This window comes from Leuciscus leuciscus, assembly GCF_965113295.1.
Source record: "Leuciscus leuciscus genome assembly, chromosome: 15".
Lineage (NCBI taxonomy): Eukaryota > Metazoa > Chordata > Actinopteri > Cypriniformes > Leuciscidae > Leuciscus > Leuciscus leuciscus.
This window is the reverse complement of record NC_138739.1, coordinates 4,291,720-4,312,674: the sequence shown is the minus strand read 5'-3', so window position 1 is coordinate 4,312,674 and position 20,955 is coordinate 4,291,720. Positions and strand designations below refer to the sequence as shown.

At 36.3% G+C, this 20,955-nt stretch overlaps 1 protein-coding gene across 2 annotated transcripts; it reads left to right on the top strand.

Annotated features, from left to right (window-relative positions):
* The first annotated feature begins 858 nt into the window (after positions 1-858).
* Positions 859-19,567, top strand: pak2b (p21 protein (Cdc42/Rac)-activated kinase 2b). Of its 2 annotated transcripts, none has more exons than XM_082139122.1 (15): positions 859-1,080; positions 3,940-4,102; positions 4,903-5,009; positions 7,364-7,511; positions 7,601-7,632; positions 9,555-9,674; positions 10,471-10,609; positions 10,696-10,759; positions 10,833-10,881; positions 10,965-11,077; positions 14,093-14,210; positions 14,348-14,447; positions 16,390-16,586; positions 17,658-17,795; positions 18,606-19,567. In XM_082139122.1, exons 2-15 carry the CDS (start codon positions 3,967-3,969, stop codon positions 18,690-18,692), a joined length of 1,548 nt encoding a protein of 515 aa, XP_081995248.1. In that variant the 5' UTR covers positions 859-1,080; positions 3,940-3,966; the 3' UTR covers positions 18,693-19,567. The 2 variants fall into 2 exon arrangements, with proteins under 2 accessions (XP_081995248.1, XP_081995247.1); XM_082139121.1 differs by having other exon boundaries at positions 3,826-4,102.
* The last annotated feature ends 1,388 nt before the right edge of the window (positions 19,568-20,955 follow it).

The window sequence follows — 20,955 nt, the reverse complement described above, 5'->3', positions numbered from 1 at the left end:
GTCATCATAGTGGATTAATAATGACGCGTTACTGCATTTGTGAATAAAACTGATTATTACTTTTATTATAAAATGTTGTCTGTTATTACATCAATACTTTGTGAATAAATCTATAATTATTAGCATATATATGTAAAATATATATTAGTGTATTGGTATATTAGTATTTTATATACAGTATATATATATATATATATATATATTTTTTTTTTTGTGGTGAAAATCCAGCTTTTAATGTTGTTTATGTGTCTATGTGGTGTTTTTAATCTGCTTTAAGACAAACCATGTGTAAATTCATAAGTCGACAGCATTGCTGAGTATTTTCTCCTTAAAACTGCAGTGAACCAAAGACAGTCTCAAAAACACGCTTTGAAATCACTGGTGTTTCTGACGTCACAAACTACCTTGTAACCAATCAGATCAACGTGTGATCGTCAACCAGTGGATCTCTGAGCTGAGTGAGTGAGTGGAGGCGGGGCTCATTTGCATATTCATAGAACCGCGTATACTAAAATGAGGCAAGTGTGTCGAGTTACATTCAAGCTGCTTTAAGGCATGAGATTTTTCTTCAAGGAAAACAAACGCTTAAATATAGAATTATGGTGATCAAAGATGAGTTTAAAAAGCCTACAGTTATTGGCTACAGGGGGACTTTGATTATTTGAAATATAAAAATGTATAAACCTTTAAATTAACGTATTAATGTATTTGATCGGATAAATCAATTATTGTAATACACATAATCGTTAATAGCAATATATTAATTACGTAATATTAAAAAGTACTTGATTTTAATTCGCCAGACTCTTATTTTGTCGGTCGTTCCCCCACAATGCACTCGCACCGGAAACGGTCTCTGGCTGTTTGCTGCAGGCGAGGGCAGAAAGAGACGCTGCTGGGCGCCTCCCCTTCCCCAAACCAACACAAAAAACTATAGAAAATAAAGCTGTGGACAGCAGAAAACAGCCTAGAAAGCGCCAGACGGGGCTTTGGCGTCACCTCGGGCCTCTACGCGGACACATCCGCTCCTGTTGAACCCGTTCGAGCGGTTTAAAGTGAAGTTTGACTCCAGTTTCACAGGTGAGTCGCGACAAAACCCGAGATTCTCTGGCCGCGTCTCAAAGCCTAGTGTGCTGCCTATCCAGACAGCTCGTCTGAGCCTCGACATGAGTGTGTAAGTGATGTCCTGCAGTGCTGTCTAGGTAGGACACTCAGTAGGGTTTGAGGAGACTCTGTTATTATATTCTGCATATGTGTGTGTGTTTATATGCAGTTGCTGCTTCTGTATCAGGTTTCTCTCTCTGCCTGTGTGTTGTGCTTCAGCTTTACTGGGTCCAGTCCTGGCTGTTCATGGCAAACAATAATAAAGACAAAAGAAGAAGAAGAATATGTCTTTAAATATGATAATTAAACAGTGCTAATGAGTAAAACATGTAATGAGTTGAAGACTGAGTTATAGAGAAGGTTTGATGAGTTCTGGCCAGGCTTCATGGCATTAGATTTTACTCAAGGATTTAAAAAAAAAAAGAATAGTTTAATTTGGAAGATTATTGTCATTATTATTATTATTATTATTTAATGAAATAATTATTCATTTTAGACAGTTTATTAAGAATAAGAATTAATTTACTCTAACATTATTTTCATTATAATTGAGCAAACTGGTTAAGGCGAGACACGGCAGGCAAAAACATCGATTTTTCATGCAGTGGTCAGTTTTGAGATTTTGGCCGAGTTTACTCCTTCAATATGTATTATTTCAAGCTGCTATAAAGAAAACGCTGAAAATATACATTACAATGTTTATTTTATTACATTTTGTTTACTTGCGGCAGTAAGTTTCTCCCGAATTTACCAGGAAGTTAGTATTCCATCGCGACATGCCGAGCTCCGTCTGTTCACTGAAGTCTGTCATGTCCGGGATCGTTGTAAAGCTCTGATTCTCATGCACAACGCTATGTATACCAAATATGGGCATTTCCTTTCTATCAGTAACCAATCGTGAATGTCCAAACGGGGATTTAAAGCTAACGACGAAATCTCATTTAGAGCTATTTAAATCTTTAACTGCCGTTTTCTCAAAATAATTTTTTTGCGTTTTTTTGTCATTCTCCAGTAGAAACATCTCAGCCTATGTAGCACCTATGTACACCAAACTTTCCAGTTATACACTTAGCAGTATTCTGAAGATCTGTTCAGAGGGATTTGTTAATAAATCATTCCTGGCCTGATTTATGTGACATTTTAATAAAAAAAAAAATCGAAAAATCGATATTTTAAGGCTATGGACAGTATATTTTGATTTCCTAGGTAATGAAAGCATATATCCTGAAATCCCTCTGAACATCTTTTGTCATCTTGTGTGTAATCAAAATGAAAAAATAATTTTGTGTCTGGCTTTATCATATTTTCAGATATATCTACTGAAAAAATATGTAAAATTGCACATATTTAATGAGATAATACCTAATTTGCATAATTAAACATAAAAATTTCAAAAACTTGTAAAACATTTTTTGTATGAACTTGTGTAAGTAATGAACTGAGGAAGTTTCATGGTGATATCTATTATTTTAAAATTTTACCCTATTCACCTGTAGTGTCTCGCCTTAAAGGAAACAAATATATTTAGCATGAATTACATTTTAAAGTTGGTTTTATGGTTTACATTGTGTTATTATTATTATTATTATTATTATTTATTTGTATTAGGACAAGAATTATTAATTTTTTTTCTTCTTTTTTTAATATAAATATCAAGCATAAAATACAGTTCTGATGGTCCTGAATATTTGTATGCAAAATATTAATTTGTTTTATTTTTTCCCCATTTATACATTATTATTATTATTATTATTATTTAATAGTAATAATCATTAAGTTTAAGAACAGTTATGAATTTATTTTGTCATTTTTTTCATGATAAATATTAAGCATAAAATGATCATCTGAAAATTATTTATCCAAAAAAAAAATCCTTTAATATTTATTTATTATTTTCATTATAATTAAGCAAACTGGTGAAAAAAACAAGAAATTATATTTTGCATAAATTAAACTTTTTTGAAAAAGTTGGTTTACATATTATTATTATTATTATTATTATTATTATTTACTAGTACTAATTAATTATTGTTAATTTTAAGGACAACAATTGTTCATTTTTCCTCACTTTTTTTTTTATAAATATCAAGCATAAAATAGTTCTGATCCTAAAAATAGTTTGAATATTTGTATGCAAAATATTAATTAATTTGTTTTATTTTTCCCCATTTATATTCATTTAAACATTTTTAACAGTAATAATTATTGTTCATTTTTACCACAGTTACTAATTTATTGTGACATTATTTTTATGATATTTAAATATTTATAAAATGGATCTGATGGTCCTAAAAAAAATCAGAAAATTCTTTATGCAAAATATAATTTATTTTCCATTTTTCCATTAATATGAATGTATTACTATTTAATATTAATTAAATATAGTTAATTTTATGTCAATTATATTATTATTATTTTATTGTGACATTATTTTCATGATAAACAAGCATCTACAAAAAACAAGGAACTCCCGCACACTATCAGTACTTGCAAATCAAAATGTTATTGTTTTTTTATTATTTATATTTATAAAATGGTCCTAAAATTAATCAGAATTTTTTTTAATGCAAAATATATATTTTTAATTTCTAATTCCTTTATGTATTATTTTCGTGTAAGTATAAACCGGCAGCTGTGCAGATGTGTTGTGTGTGCTGTTGTCGAGTGTGTGTTGCGTGTGCGTCGCTCATCTCTCCGTTGTGCTTCCCTCTGCTCTTCCAGCTCTAACTCCTCCTTTTCTTTATCTCCACCTGCAAACGTTCCCACTCTTCCTTTCTTTCCTCTTCTCTTCCTCTCCTCTCGTCCTGGACCATGTGTGATAATGGGGATCTGGAGGACAAGCCGCCCGCTCCGCCCGTGAGGATGAGTAGTACGATCTTCAGCGGCGGCGGGAAGGACCACGCGCTCGCAGCCAATCACAGCTCAAAGCCTCTTCCCTCGGTGCCAGAGGAGCGCAAGCGCAACAAGATCATCTCCATCTTCTCCGGAGCCGAGAAGGGTGCGTATCAAAATTAACTTTAAGGGCGTGGCCTCTTGAGTGACAGGTGGATTGCCGCTGATGTCACTACTAGCCGTTTGTCTGCTAGCGTTAGCGTCACGTCGTCTCAGCTAATCCGCCTCGCCGCACATTTTCGTTTATCTGGGAGTGACGCTGCCAAGATGGCGACGGCCGGCTCCGCCCACTTTGGGCTTCAAAAATACTCTTCAGAAACACTACGGGTGACGTCACGCACACTACGAACATATTTTTTTTTACAGTCTATGGTATCAAAGCATAAACACAAACACTTCCAGGTCGTATCGCATATTATATGATGCTCGGCGTAATTAAGTGCTGTTAATCGCATCTAACGTTTAAGTTTTTCATACATTTTTAAATTGCAATAATTTCACATTTAATCTCCAAATTAATGTCGAAACAACATAGACATTATATTTTAAATATGTGATCTAACAGGTAAGTTTAAGTGTGTTTATTTTTTAGTGTCTCCCCTTAAATAAACCATTATACACATTTGCATTAAGACGTTTCTAAGTGCTTTTTACACCTGTCATCACATTCTCAGGGCTCATCAAACCCACAGACACGCTTTAGCTTTGACTTTCATATCTTACTGTACGTATCGTGGTCTCTAGAGATGCATCACCTCGATTCACACCTCACTTTCATTAGCGTCGCATCTCAGAGACGTGTCATGTTTTCTGGGTCAAAGTGAATCTCTTGAGTTCTGATGCTCATGAGACGCTGTGTGTGTGTGTGTGTGTGTGTGTGTGTGTGTGTGTGTTTGGCTTTTACAGGTGGCCGGAGGAAAGATCGAGATAAAGAGCGGCCGGAGATCTCGCCGCCCTCAGATTTCGAGCACACCATCCACGTGGGATTCGACGCGGTTACTGGGGAGTTTACGGTTAGTATACGTATTATATCAGCAAATATAGCCTGAATAATGAGTTATATTAATTGATATTTAATTACTTTCTTATTGATTATACATTATTCCTGCTTTAAAGGTGCACTGCGTGATATTTAGCGGCATCTAGTGGTGAGGTTGCGAATTGCACCCAACAGAAGTTACGGTGGCCGACAGGAAGTGATGTCGTCGTCTGAGACGGCAGAGAGTAGCCAGTTAAACAATGTGATTTCTTTACAAAGATAAATTAAGAAACTAGGTTTACTTAATTATTCAGTAAAACGAGATGTAATTGCTTCTTGTTCATCATTGTGTCAGTGTTTTATTCGCTGACTTTAACTTCCTTCTTCACACGGAGAACAACACAGTGACGAAACGCGCTGTGAGAAGTTTGTCCGCTCATGGCCACTGTAGAAACATGTCGATGTAAGCGGATCCGCGGTGTGTGTAGACAGAAATGCTCATTCTAAGGCAATAAAAACATAACGGTTCATTATGTAAGGTCTTTATACACCACTGAAGACATAGTTATGTATATGATATTGCATTTCTGTCAACATATCCTCCCAAATATTACACAATGCACCTTTAATTATTGCTAGATAACATTTTCATTCAGAAATTTCAATAATCAATGTTTTTAAAAAGGTTTCAATGTGGAAATTCTTAGGATTGCTTTGAAGGATTTTATTTAGTTGTTATTGTAATGTTGTAAGATGCTTAGTTGTATGTTTTTTATTATTATTATTATTATTATTATTATTATTTTCTTTATTCTAGCTTAAAAAAAAAAATCAAATAATATACCCAATGTAAAAACATATATATTTGTTTTAATTCCTATCAAATATTAAACGGAAAGGTTTTATGTAGTTGTTGTAATGTTTAATTTCTATCAAATTATAAACCTAAAGATTCGATATAGTTGTTATTGTAATGTTGTACAAAGTTTACGGCCGTATTTTTTCAATTGTTTTCAATGAGAGCGCCGCATCACTGTCACTTTTTACCCAGCCGTCCAATCACAGTGGAGGAGGGGCGGGGGAAATACCACACCGACCAACCACCACGTCCTGCTTGTACAAAATCATTTAAAACAAGAGCCTGAGAAAATACTTTACATTGTATCAACATTTTTAAAGGCCTATTCAGAAACAAACTAGCCGCCAATCCCAGTGTCTCTGGTGCTGAAATATGGCTTATTCAGGTTGCTGCACGGTTGCTAGGGTGCTGTAAATGGTTGCTTGGGCGTGGCTAGACATTTTCCAGGCTGAAACTAATAGACTTGGTGTGTATTTGGATAAGACTACTTGCCAGTCTGAGTCAAAAGAGGTTCACCTTTTTTCAATGGAAGTCTATGGGGTGGTTGCTAGGGTGCTGTAACTGGTTGCTAGGGCGTGGCTATGTCGTTGTTACATCACTACTTATTGGCTGCTTGCTGGGCGAGTCAAATGAGCTCACCCACAAGTCTCTGACATTCTCATCCGAAAATATTATCCCACAAAGTTCGTGCCAATGTTAATTGTCCCGAGAGATCCCGGACGAGCCCCCGTTTGTTTCCTCCTTCGCACTTTACGAACCGGCCGTGACACAAATCTAAGGGACTTTTTCGCCCTGCATTTACTCACGTTCACCAAAAAGTGTACAACAATTGCTTAACAAAGCTGTAAGTAGATTTTGAAACTGACACAAAGGGTGCATTGCACTTTTTGGCCAGATATCGTAATCATAAGATTTTAATGTACAGTAGAAACGATGCATAACCTAAACCAGGTGCACCATTTGAATTGGCTGAAAAACTAAAGTCTGATCATATTTCCTGCTTCCGGACGTGCAAGTTGAATTTTTAAGGCCAGACAAGTAATTTGTAGTGGTCAATTTGTACAAAAAGACTACACGCATATATATTCAAACGGCCATACCTATAGACTAAAGACGTAATACGCATATGCGTCAGTGTTTTCGCAGATTCGCGTTTTTGAAGTTTACGCGGAGATGATACCGTTTTTTCAACATATTTCAAGGCTTGCACCTTGGAACCTGTTTCAAGGTTTGCGTTCTCGAGCGCCAAACACTGTTGTGCGAGTGAGCGGGTCGAAGCGCATTAAGGGTTTTCTGTTAGAACGGTGTCGTGTTAGCGGGCTCGAAGTTAATAGCTAATGATCTTTGCAACAGAAGTGAATCAATCAAAACTAACTTTAGCTGGACATTAACTTTATCCTAGAGCTGCTGTAAAGCCAAAACAATCTCTGTTACTGTTATCACTGTAAAGCTGTTTTGAATCAATCTATATTGTTAAAAGCGCTGTATAAATAAAGGAGACTTAAGTGTGGTTTCTCCGTGTCCCGCAGGGAATGCCGGAGCAGTGGGCCAGATTACTGCAGACCTCCAACATCACCAAGTCCGAGCAGAAGAAGAACCCGCAAGCCGTTCTGGACGTCCTGAAGTTCTACGACTCCACGGGCAACGGCCGGCAGAAGTACCTCAGCTTCTCCTCAGGTCTGCGGAGCGCCGGTGTGTGTGCTGATATGAGCTCCAGTGTCACGTCATGTCGTACTGACCGCTTTTCTCCTCTTGTTTATGTGTAGAGAAGGATGGATTTCCCTCTGGTGAACAATCGGTATGTTATTTTACACTCATTGAGATGCTGTATTTGTTGACCCTGGATCACAAAACCAGTCACAAGGGTACATTTTTTGAAATTGAGATTTATACATCATCTGAAAGCTGAATAAATATGCTTTCCATGGATGTATGGTTTGTTAGGATAGGACAATATTTGGCTGAGATACAACTATTGAAGATCTGAAATCTGAGGGTGCAAAAAAATCGAAACATTGAGAAAATCTCCTTTAAAGTTGTTCATTTATGTTCGTGATTTTGCTGCAATCACTCACAAATTTTAAAAAAAAATATTTCTACAGTAGGAAATTTACAAAATATCTTCATGGAACATGATCTTTACTTAATATCCTAATGATTTTTGGCATAAAAGAAAAATCCATAATTTTGACCCATTGTGGGACATTTTTAATGAGATTATACCTGAAAAGGTTTTGGATTTTTTATCATATGTTAACTTAAAAAAATATATTGTATAATATGACTTGCTGTTTATCTTTGTTCTGTTTTTATTGTATTTATATGATATTTGTGTTTTTGTAATTCAATTTTTGCCATGAAGATAGCTCTGATTGCTGACATGGCATTAAATAAAAAAAGATGATGATGACCCATTGTGGCTATTGCCACAAATATACCTGTGACTTATGACTGGTTTTGTGATCCAGGGTCACAATTAGTTTTTAGTTTTGGATTCTCTGTTTTCATTTACATTTTAAAGGTTTATTAACAAAGTGTCTTTTTATAATTTTTTTGTTTTATTATTATTATTTCTTTTCTTTTTTTTGCACATCAAGTTCAACTAAATGATAAGGTGAAATGTTGCTTTGGCTGAAATATAAACCAGTGTTATTTTAGTATGTTATTATAGTTTTTATTAATATTTTGAATTGTTTTTTATTTTTATATTTTCCCGTTTTCATTTTAATTTTGATTAAAGTTTGTTATTTTATTGTCACAAGTTTTTGTTTTTTATAAATTTATATACAGTTTTCATTTCATTTTTATTTCAGTTTTTGTTATTTTAGTACATCAAGTTAAACGAAGTAATGAAAAATGTTGGCAACTAGCTGGTATAAATTAAGTTTTTTATATTTAATTTAATTTCAGTTCATGTTTATTTTATTTCAAGTAACGTGTAGTAGTAATTTTGTGGTGTTTTTTTTTTTTAATTGTCTAGTTTTTATAAATTTTTTATTTCAGTTTTAGTTATTTTAGTACATCGTTAAGCTAAATAATGAAAAATATTGGCAACTAGCTGAAATAAAGTAAGTTTAATTATTATTATTATTTTTATTTTTTTGGTTAACATTTATTTTATTTAAAGCAACAATGTGTTTTATGGTTTATTTTTATTTATTTTTTATTTCATTTAACTATGGATAACCCTAATATACACTTATTTAATATTTATTTTATTTCAAGTAACGTATAGTAATTTTGTTGTTTTTTTGGTCATTTTTATACTTAATTTTATTTATACTTAATTGTCTATAGTTGTTATTCATTTTTATTTCATTTTTATTTATTTTATTACATCGAGTTAAACTAAATAATAAAAAATGTTAGCAACTAGCTGAAATAAAGTAATTTAAAGTTTTTTCATACTTTATTTTAATTCAAGTAACATTTTATTTATTGCAACAAAATGTTTTTTAGTTTTTTTTTTACGATTTTGTTTTAGTTAACAATAATAACCCTTAAACTTAAACTTTTAACTTATCAACTTTAAATTTCATTTAAAAAAATTAATAAAAAAATAGGTTTATAAAATAAAGAATTATAAAATTATAATAAAAAAAATCATTTTAATGTAATGTTTATTTTATTTCAAGCAACAAAAATGTTTTTACAGGTTTTTTGACTAAACCTGATCCTTTCCGAATATAATTACACTGCTTTCCTTCCCTAAAACCTAAGCCTGTCAAAAAAACACCAGAGCCTTCGTCCCCAATCAAAACGGTGGATGATGATGAAGAAGATGACGATGAGGAGGCGCCACCACCTGTTGTCGCACCTCGACCAGAACACACTAAGAGCGTAAGAAGCCATTAGAGGAATAGTTCACCTAAAAATACAAGTATAGTCTATAGGGGCTTTCACACCGGATAGTTATAGGAACTTGGTTATAGGAACTAGCCACCAGGGTGGTTCCCCGAGAACTAATGGATCACTTAAGAATGTTTTCCTGATTGCTTTCGCAGCGCCAGTAGGAACTCTGAAGTGATGTAAGACACCCTTGTAGTTGTGACTTTTATTTTGACGGCGCTGAGAACTTCTGAGCTCACAGTGCTCACATTCTCCGTGTCTAATACGTTATTAGAACTGTTATACATAGAAAGTAGACCCTAATGAAAAGTTATTAGCGTGTGGTTGATGTCCAGTGTTGATGAGTAGAAATACATAATCATGTTTCGCTTGGTCCCCTCAAAGTTGCGTAAGATTTTCTCCTCAGCGTAAAGGTTAAGAGCTCCATCTATCACTGTTTTACATGTTCATAGATTTAGTTTCTGTGTGTTTAGATTTTTTTTAAATGGCGGGTGCTGGTGTTTCACGTGTGTTCGGCCAATCAGTGAACACTAACGTCACTTATAGTTCCTATAGTGCTGGTTTAGACCCGACTCTGAAGTAGGAGCTCAATTAGTTCCTCCAAAAGGAGTTCCTAGAACTAAAATCGTTCCTAGTTCCTGCGGCGCGAACACGCCAAAATCCAGGAACTTCCGCCAATAGTTCTAGGAACTATGAAAAGGATCCTCCGGTGCAAAAGCCCCTAATAATATAAATTAGTGCGTCACTAAAATACTATTCTAGTTTTGATTAATATTTATGATTTCAGGTATACACTCGACCATCTGTCATCGACCCCCTCCCTCCCCCCGTGACGTCTACAGAAAGTGAGGTCGCGTCGAAGGCCACCGACCGACAGAGACCCAAAAAGGGCAAGATGACCGATGAGGAGATCATGGACAAGCTCAGTACGTCACTTTAAACATAGTTATTTGCGCAGTTTCACTTTTTTAGCGAGACTCAAATCACGTGTCCTCTGCTTGTTCTCCGACAGGAACCATCGTCAGTATTGGAGATCCAAAAAAGAAATATACACGATACGAGAAGATCGGACAAGGGTAGGTCTGATCATTTTGCATAACATGTTCATGTTCATTGATTGGAGATATTAATCATTGCTTCTGTCCACAGAGCTTCGGGAACCGTGTTCACCGCCATCGACGTCGCCACTGGACAGGAGGTAATGCAAAAGAGAGAGAAATGGATTTGTTTTTCTTCGTTTTTCCACATTCTCATCATTGCAATGCGTGTCTTGTCTCTCAGGTGGCCATCAAACAGATCAACCTGCAGAAGCAGCCCAAGAAAGAGCTAATCATCAATGAAATCCTCGTGATGAAGGAGCTGAAAAACCCAAACATTGTCAACTTCTTAGACAGGTAAAAGTTCTTCAAGTAACATCAACTTGACCTTGGTCTCCAGTCCTCGTCAAAAAGTTGACCTCAATTGGAAACTCCTTTTGAACAATAGCTAATGTTTCCTGATTATACATAATTAACTTATGTACATCACGTATTATGACAAATATATATTTATTTCATCACGGCCGGATGAAAACGCTAAATTATCCAAATTGACAGTGTGTTAAAGATATAAAAGATTGGATGACGCGTAATTTTCTTTTATTAAATCCAGACAAGACAGAGGTAATACTTATCGGTTCAAAAAACCGCCCACAAAACCTCGCACAATACAACTTTAACATCATAGGATGTCCTGTTACTTTATCCTCTACAGTAAAAGACCTGGGTGTTATACTCGATTGCAACCTGTCTTTTGAAAATCATATTTCATATGTTACAAAAACAGCCTTTTTCCACCTTAGAAACATTGCTAAGCTACGTAATATGCTATCAGTTTCTGATGCAGAAAAGTTAGTTCATGCATTCATGACCTCGAGACTGGATTACTGTAATGCTTTATTAGCTGGTTGTCCTGCATCCTCAATAAACAAGCTACAGTTAGTCCAAAATGCCGCCGCTAGAGTTCTTACGAGATCAAGAAAATATGATCATATAACACCGATTTTATCATCACTGCATTGGTTACCTATAAAGTTCCGTATTAATTACAAGGTATTGCTACTGACTTATAAAGCCCTAAACGGCTTAGCTCCAGTCTATTTAACGGATCTTCTATCGCCCTATAATCCATCGCGCTCTTTAAGATCACTAAATTCAAGGCTTTTGGTCATACCTAGGATATCCAGAACCACCAAAGGAGGGAGAGCATTTTCACATTTGGCTCCAAAACTCTGGAATAGTCTTCCTGATACTGTTCGTTGCTCAGACTCGCTCTCCCAGTTTAAAACTAGATTAAAGTCGCATCTCTTCAGCCAGGCATTCATATAATCCTACAGTTCAAACTACAATCCGGCCTCTAGCTCATAAATGCCAGAGGAGAACTGGCCCCCGACTGAGCCTGGGTTCTCCCAAGGTTTTTTTTCCCCATTAGGTCACCTGATGGAGTTTTAGGACACCATTAGGTCACTTGATGGAGTTTTTCGGTTCCTTGCCACTGTTGCCTTTGGCTTGCTCAGTTGGGGATATTTTGGGGATATTTAATTTAATTTTATCAATCAATAAATTCCACTAGAAACAAACCTTGTTGTATTATTTTAATTTAATACTGTGAAGCTGCTTTGATACAATCTGTATTGTGAAAAGCGCTATACAAATATACTTGACTTGACTTGACAAATGCCTGCAGAGGGCGCCGGCGGCCATGATTGTTACGCTTTACAGCAGATCTAATCCTTGTTTAATATTGGCAAAACAACATTTAAATCAAATTTTAACTTAATCTTTAATATTTGGCTGCCACTTTACGATAGAAATGCTACAGCCACTGTAATTTCTTGAACGTGTGGAAATTAAAACATGCAAACTTAGAGCAAGAATTTAAACTTTTATTTTGAAATCGCGATGAACAACAATTTGCATATTTAGGTTTATAAATGATTTATCTTACAAATCTGGTGAAATGGCGCACATTGCATTCCCAGATCAACGTTGTATAAGTTTGAGTTTGAGACGCTCCAACCATGAAAATAACTATGAAACACAAAAGCGTGTTTGCTGTTTGTTTGGGTTTCAAATAGCATGCATCTGGAAACTCATTTACAGTCTGAATTTTATATGAGTTCCCAAATGCATGTTATTTGTAACCCAAACAAACAGCAAATGCAGAGACTTGAGTTTGTGTGGAGAAGCATTTACTGTGAATGAGATGCTGGAAGAAACACGTAACATGTAGGCATGTAAATAAAGCGCCACGCTTCACTCTGAAACCTGCAGCGCATATATTTATTTGTCATATGCAGTAAAAGACAGAACAATATAATACAAGCACTGTAAAAGGTTTTGCCACAAACTCAACTCGCTAATGCTGGTATCGACGAGTAATATCGTCACCTTTTAATATTGCGAGATCTCGTGGAACAAGAGATCGTCACACCCCTATTTTAAACAAACACTCATGTGTCTTTTACCTCAACACATCTTTGATTGGATAACTCTGTTTCTTGTTGCGTTTTTTTTTGCGTAATTTTATTATGTAAGAATAAAACGTTATTGCGCAATTTATGTAGCCTGGAAATCCAGACCTAAATCTAAAAGATTAATGGTCTGGCGTCGACTAATGAAAATCGGCCAGCTCGAAGGGGCGGCACCAAGCATGCATTTGAAAATCTCACTGCACGCAATTTGATAACAATACGACCAATCACAACAAGCCCCATACGCTTAGCTACCAGCGGAGCTAACTGGTAGATTAGACTCTTACGGTATCCGGTCGGCAAAACAGCAAAAACATCCTTCTTGCAAAGGAATGATTCGAGCGGCGTCTTCTGTTCCTGTTTTAGATAAAAAGCCAAGTCTAACTCGATCATTGTTGCGGCCAAAGCCGTTTCAAACATCTGGTGTTCTTCCATAGGCATCTTGCAATGTTTACTAATGACTTCGACGTCACAGCGCTGTTGTCTTCTGTTTAGCTCGCCTCTGGTCTATATCAGATAACCCAATGTGATTGGTGCAGCTCGGATCAAGGGGCATATATAATGAGCATCATTACTCGACACTAGAGTAACTCGCTGAGCAAATTCAACTGCTCTAGCGAGAACTCTGGATTACCAGGGTATAATTTATGTAGGAAAGCATTGCTATTGTGTACTTTATAACGTGCTTAAAAAAGAGCCACAGAAACTTCCATTTTTAATACTTTGCACTAGTTTTCCAGGAAGTGATCATTTTGTTCTCTTGAACACATGGGATGGGAACAGTGCTTTATTCACGAATGTTTTATGCGATTTAGCACAAATTAAATTCGTAACTTTGGATGTAAACCGCTAATGATACCGTGAAGTTTTAAGAGTGTTCATTGTGTGTGTGCTCCAGTTTTCTGGTAGGTGAGGAGCTGTTTGTAGTGATGGAGTACTTGGCTGGCGGCTCGCTCACAGATGTCGTAACAGAAACATGCATGGACGAGGCTCAGATCGCCGCTGTGTGCCGAGAGGTGCGTTGAAGTCGCCCGCTAGATTTACTGCTTATGGTTTAGGGGGAAACCCTGATGATTAAAGCACAACTGAACTGTGTTCAGGAAGTAGCCGAGGCGCTTAACTAATGACCTTCCTCTTGTCTGTTATTTCACAGTGTTTGCAAGCACTGGAGTTTCTGCACGCTAACCAGGTCATTCATCGAGACATCAAGAGTGACAACGTGCTTCTGGGAATGGACGGTTCTGTCAAGCTCAGTATGTTCTCGGTTTTTACGACTTTGCATTGAGCATGAAGTTCAGAACACAGAACAAAGATGTTGATTGTGGTTAGGCATACTCTCACTGAAAGGTGCCTTCACACATGGCTCTCTTAGATGCATGAAACGTCATGTTTGGTTTGGCTTGGTTTAGCAGCTCGCTCTGAACAGGAGAGCTCTTGTGAGCCAAAACTAGGTGACTTAAGAAACGGCAAAGAAGGCTGTTAACTATAGATGTGCAAACAGACTAATGACAGTTCTTCAAGTGAAAAAAGTACCCAACAGCACTTAAAATGCATGTGAAGAGATGTTAGTATTTTGATGTATGCTGATAATGTTTAGTGCACGCCAGCGTCATGTTCATCATCTCAGCATTTCTTCCGAAGTTTTTCACCCAAGACATGCAGTGTGAATCAAACTAGCCCTAAACTAATCAAATCTGTTATTGATCATAAAACAAGCAAAACAAACTTCTGTCTAAGTTGGTTATGAAACAACATTTTTGTCAATTGTTTCACTTAATTAACGTAATTCAGGTTTTACGAGCAATTTGCTCATGTTTCATAAATGGGGCTGATAACTGTATTTCCTCAAGGATTAGTTCACTTCAGAATAAAAATTTCCTTACTTACTCACTCCCACGTCATCCAAGATGTTCCTGTCTTTCTTTCTTCAGTCGAAAAGAAATGAAGGTTTTTGAGGAAAACGTTCCAGGATTTTTCTCCATATAGTGACTTCAATGGGGTCCAAATGTGAGTTTCAGTGCAGCTTCAAAGTCTCGACATGATCCCAGCCAAGAAATAAGAGTCTTATTTAGACAAACCACCAATTTTTTTTATATATACATTTTTTTATATAAAAATAAACATTTATATTCTTTTTAACCACAAATGCTAGTCTTGCACTGGCTGTGATGCGCCACACATTATGTGATCACGTTGAAAGGTCACGTGTGTTCCGGTTCATAAATGTAGGGTAGAGCAAAAATCTCCATCTCATTTTCTCCTCCAACTTTAAAATTGTCCGAAATCGTTGCTATACCTTTTATTTGTTTTTTGTAAATAACGTTTGACTTGGTCTTTGCATGCTTGCTTTACACTAGGTCGGTTCTTCCGCCTATGTCACGCGTGACTTTTCAACGTGATTACGTAATGTGTGGCGCATCACAGCCAGTGCAAGACGAGCATTTGTGGTTAAAAAGTATATAAATGTTTGTTTTTTATAGAATGTCCGCTGGTTTGTCTAGATAAGACTCTTATTCCTCGGCTTGATCGTGTCGAGACTTTGAAGCTGCACTGAAACTCACATTTGGACCCCACTGAAGTCACTATATGGAGAAAAATCCTGGAACGTTTTCCTCAAAAACCTTCATTTCTTTTCGACTGAAGAAAGAAAGACAGGAAATTTTACTTCTGAAGTGAACTAATCCTTTAGTTCATAACGTTTTATCCCCTCCCAAAGTCCATTGGAATTGTTTTGGAATGATGTATTTTTGGTGTTGCACCATCTTGATCAACGACACCAAAGTATGCAACCGTATGACCTACTAAACTAGCTGTTCTTCAAACCATCCCATCCTTGTTGTCATTGGCATCAAATATGGCATCTACTGATACTAAGGTCTATAGGTTCCATCTAAAGGTGCATTAGTGACATTTAGCATGCAAAAAAGGTCCATTGTCAAAAGCGTAGAGATGTATTAAGCACTGCTCACCCAAAGTCACTTTCAAACCAAGCAGCTTTCTGTTGATTAGCGAACCAACTTGAACATGAACAAAATCTGTGTGGGGAATATTTTCGCCCTCACATGACACTCCCGATTGCAAGGGTTCCTATAGGAATTAATGGATTTTGCTCACGAAATTGAAATCCTCAAGACAATGAAATTACCCAAACCAGGTCTAGAAATGTCTCTAAACTTTCTGTTGTCTCCTTCGCAGCGGACTTTGGGTTTTGTGCCCAGATCACTCCTGAACAGAGTAAGAGGAGCACTATGGTAGGCACGCCTTATTGGATGGCTCCGGAGGTCGTGACTCGCAAAGCCTACGGACCCAAAGTCGACATCTGGTCCCTGGGCATCATGGCCATCGAGATGGTGGAGGGAGAACCGCCGTACCTCAACGAGAACCCACTGAGGGTATGTTGGCGTCATTGATTCCCCAACAACTTGTTTGAGGTTCGATTTGAATTGCCGATTTGAGTCCATTGACAATGCAACTAGAATCAAGGGCTGCCCTCGACTAAAGATCGTGTCGACTATTAGTCGTTCATTTAAGCCACTAGTCGAATAATCGCGCATTCATATTACTAAGCCATAAATCAAAATAATGCACCTTTAGTTGCCTATATAAAATACGTATAGCCTAATCAGCGCACAAATTCAAACATAAAGCTTGCCACAGCGCGCCGGCAAATTTAATGATTATGAATGTGTTGTGAAAAAAAGAGTCTCATTCTGACTAAACATTTTAATAATTTATTAGTAATGTTTTCTGTTTTCGGCTGCAGAGATTAAGTCGACAATCCTGCCTCGTCATCTCCAGTGGTGGATGCACCTATATGCACGTTTCATACGGATTACATAATCGTAGAATATTTATGTTCATTCAAATGTAAAAATTTCAAGCTTTCTATAGATTTATTTCTCATGCCTGTGAGTTAAGTATACGCTGAGTTTCAGTTCATTTATGTGATGTGCTCAAGTTCAAGACCGAATCGACAGAAAGCACCATTATTTTACAAAAACAACGTTTTGTGAGTTTACAAAAATAAAAGTAAACCCTTCACACTTTGCATTACTCTTATCTGTATGACCAAAAATTGAGTTTTTTAAGTTAAACTCAAGTGATGGCGCCAGCGCCTGTGTGTCATGCAGTAAACACACTCTCCACACAAATACTTAGATATGCGCCTAATAATAGCACACATTTATCTAGATTAACATTAGAGCGATTAGACTTTTAAAGTTGCTGCTACTTGCATGTTTCAAGTGATAAGCCGTATTTGAGGTCAATAAATGAATTTTTGGATTTCCTTCCGTTAACGATCTATCCGTTACAGCTTGCGTGATTTTGCCACTTTTTCAGTTTGTTTTCTGCGACTAAACGACTAATACAATTTTGTTCGACTAAGCCTCTTCTAGTCGACTAACGGTTAGTCGACTATTAGGGGGCAGCCCTACTAAAGTCTCGAACTCTTTCTTCCTCAGGCGCTCTATCTGATTGCCACCAATGGGACTCCAGAGTTGCAGAGTCCTGAAAAGTTATCGCCCATCTTCAGAGACTTCCTGAGTCGCTGTCTGGAAATGGACGTGGAGAAGAGGGGTGGAAGCAAAGAGCTTTTGCAGGTAAACCAGCCAGCAACTAGTACTAGCGATTAGGTTTGGGAATCCAAAATCGATTCCAGAATTGAGGTCAGGAATCGGATACTTGTTTTAAAATTTAAATTTCTATTCCTCTTATCGATTCCTTTGTGAGCATTTCAAAAGGACTTTATACAATTTAAGGGCGAGATGTTTTCTGTGCCTCACACACAGCGATTCGGGTGTTGTTTTCAGTTCTGCAGGCGTGTGTAACCATGGGCAACTCTTAAAGAGACAAATTCACTCGTTTTTGACTGAATAACTTCTGTAACTATATATTTGTAATGTATATTTTACTTATAAAGTGCAGTGTTATTTTACATTTGATTACAGTTTCTGAACCTGAATAACTGAAAATCTTAAAACACTTTATCTCAATCGTATCGTTGTTCAGTTGTAACTTTTTTTTTGCGATTGCTCATTTTTTACTTGTTCTTTTTTAATTACTGAGTGTTTAATTGAATTTAATAATGCTGGAAATGTATGTTAGGCTAGTTGTTTTTCTATTGTATTTTTAAATCATAGGCAAAATTCCTTGTGTAAGTGTTCTTTAGCCTGTTGATTTTTGTTCATGATATTCAGCTACAATTAAATGTTTTGCAATGTGAATGATATCTAAGTTGTTGTTTTTTTGTTGTTGTTTTTTTACCTTATTGGAATCGAAATTAGGAATCGGAATTGATAAGCAGAATCGGAATCGTTACCCAATTCAAATGATACCCAACCCTACTAGCGATTAAGGAATAGCATGATTTGTGTAAACTTGTTAATTGATCAAACCTTCTGTCTCCTCAGCATCCCTTCCTGAAGTTGGCCAAACCTCTCTCGAGTCTCACTCCTCTCATTTTGGCTGCCAAGGACGCCATGAAGAACAACCGCTAGCCTCCCGCTACGAACGAGCTGTGCCCGAAAGCACCGCGAACTGCTGAACACTCTCGAAATCTGTGCCAGGTGTTTTTACCAGTGTAAACAACATATCCATGTTGCCAAAACAAAACTCCAAGCATTTAATTTAGGTCTTTGCCTGTTTTTAAACCGCTGTGGTATTGGGGGGGTATTAGATGTCCTCCTGCTCTCATTAGATTCTTGTTGGACTTTATCTGTTTTATGTGTGAACTCTTCCAATCTTTGGCTTCTGTAGACCTCATATGCTCCATAATTGATGACATAAATCAATTATGGAGATTTCTTATCCAGCTGGAGACCTTTTGTTAGTCTTTCTGTAGCCAGAATCATGACTGAAAACTGTGTAAGCCTACTCCTGTTCTTGACCCGAAGGGAAGAGCACCTTACTAATACACACCAACTGCGAGCAGTGAATGATTTTTGTAGTCACTTGTGCCTTTGTTGTTATTCCAGCAAACACCTTTATACTTTTGTCTAAAGAGGCAGATTTTTGCCATTGAACTTCCTCTAACCTGAGACGAAACTTTCATGTGATGAAATGTGTATATGACGTACTTCGAAGAAGCGTAGCATTTCAGTTGATGTAGTTAACCGAATGCAGGACACGTAGATTAGATGTGTATGTTTGTGTACATGAACACTTTCTTGTTTGTTTTAGTAACTAACAGTTTATTATGAAGTAAATGCAGTTGTCGATAAGTCATGATGTAAGAATTGATAACTATTTTTATGCTTTTCAGTCACTTGTTTTGCAAGTAAAAGCCGGATTCCTGCAAATTCTGTGAACAATACAGTCATTGCAACATTGTGTACATCTCTTGTTCTTCATTAAAAGAGGACTTGAAACTTGAGATTAGAATAAACTCTCTCTAGGGCTCTTTTGTAGTCTGTTTAAACCTTTTCATGAGTTAATGGGGTCATTCCTGTCATACAGCAACGTTTGAACTCTTTGACTTGTACAACTAAATGAATATGTTGCATGTGTTGAAATGTAAGGATTGTTTCTATAAATGGCTTTAGTAGCCTTTCAGAAATATGTTAATCAGGCTATAATTAAGTTTAAGTGCTTAAGCTTGACCATATTTACACAATTTGCTTAGTGAGTGATTTTCAGAGTTAAATTGAATGTCAACTTGAAGCTATTTTTAACCTTTAATATTTTTATTATTTGTCTTTTACCCTTTTGACTTTTCTTTGAATTTGATATATTTACATATGAAATGTCATCTAACAGGGTGTGGACTGTTTTAGAGTGGGACAAAAACTATCATAAATCATAAGGAAATTCCTCAAACCACTTGCTTTTCCATCAAAAATGATTCGAATTTCTGGCTTACCTAGCTTTTGTTAGTTAAAAACATCTGCTCAAACCAAAGCAATCCCTTGTGTTTTTGATTAATTAAAGAAAAGTAAAATTATTTCCAAGTTTATAAATATTTAAATATATTTTTTACCACGATTTTGATAGGATCATGAAAAGGTACTACATAGTTGAAATGAGCTAATAATCAATTTTAATGTTAATATTCAATTCCTTTATTAAGTCACGTGTTTCCTTTATTAAGTTTTACACTATAAAAAAAAAAACACAGACAAGCAGTATTATAAGCAAATCTGCACAATTGTGTTCATTGTGGGGGCGCTATTTTCTTTCCCGCCGCAAAAATACAAACCTCAACGGTCGCGCAAGCAGTCAGGAGCACGAGCATCATCGCGAAGACCAGCGAAGAGCGAAGTCATCGATTATTTCTGTTTAAAGTTGTCTATTCTTATCTGGAATATACTCCTGAAGGAAACTTTAAAGTTATTTAAGTAATTTGGCGTTAAAACAGCTTTTGGGTGGAGATGAACTAACTTACATGAATACTATACGGGCGCTTCTTGTTGGTGAGTACGTACATTTTTACATTTGTTCGAAGACTAAGTGGCAAAGTTTTATTAGTTAAAGGGTTTTCTGTTATACAAAGGCTATAAGGTTATAAAAATCCGTAAGATTTTCATCTTCATTTCATAAAAACGAAATTCAATTTAGGCTCAAGCTGTGGTGGGTAGGCTACGCGAAAAGGCTTTTAGGTCTATTTGTCGTGACATTTTTTTAAGTTTGAGTTTTCAAGATTTAGTAATCTTTAGTAACTCTTAATGTAAACTTTCTTTATTTTATGAAGATAAGTTTCTTGACTGCACGTGCTCGATAGATCGGATTGCATCGACTAGATGTTACTTGTTCTTGATCAAGTTG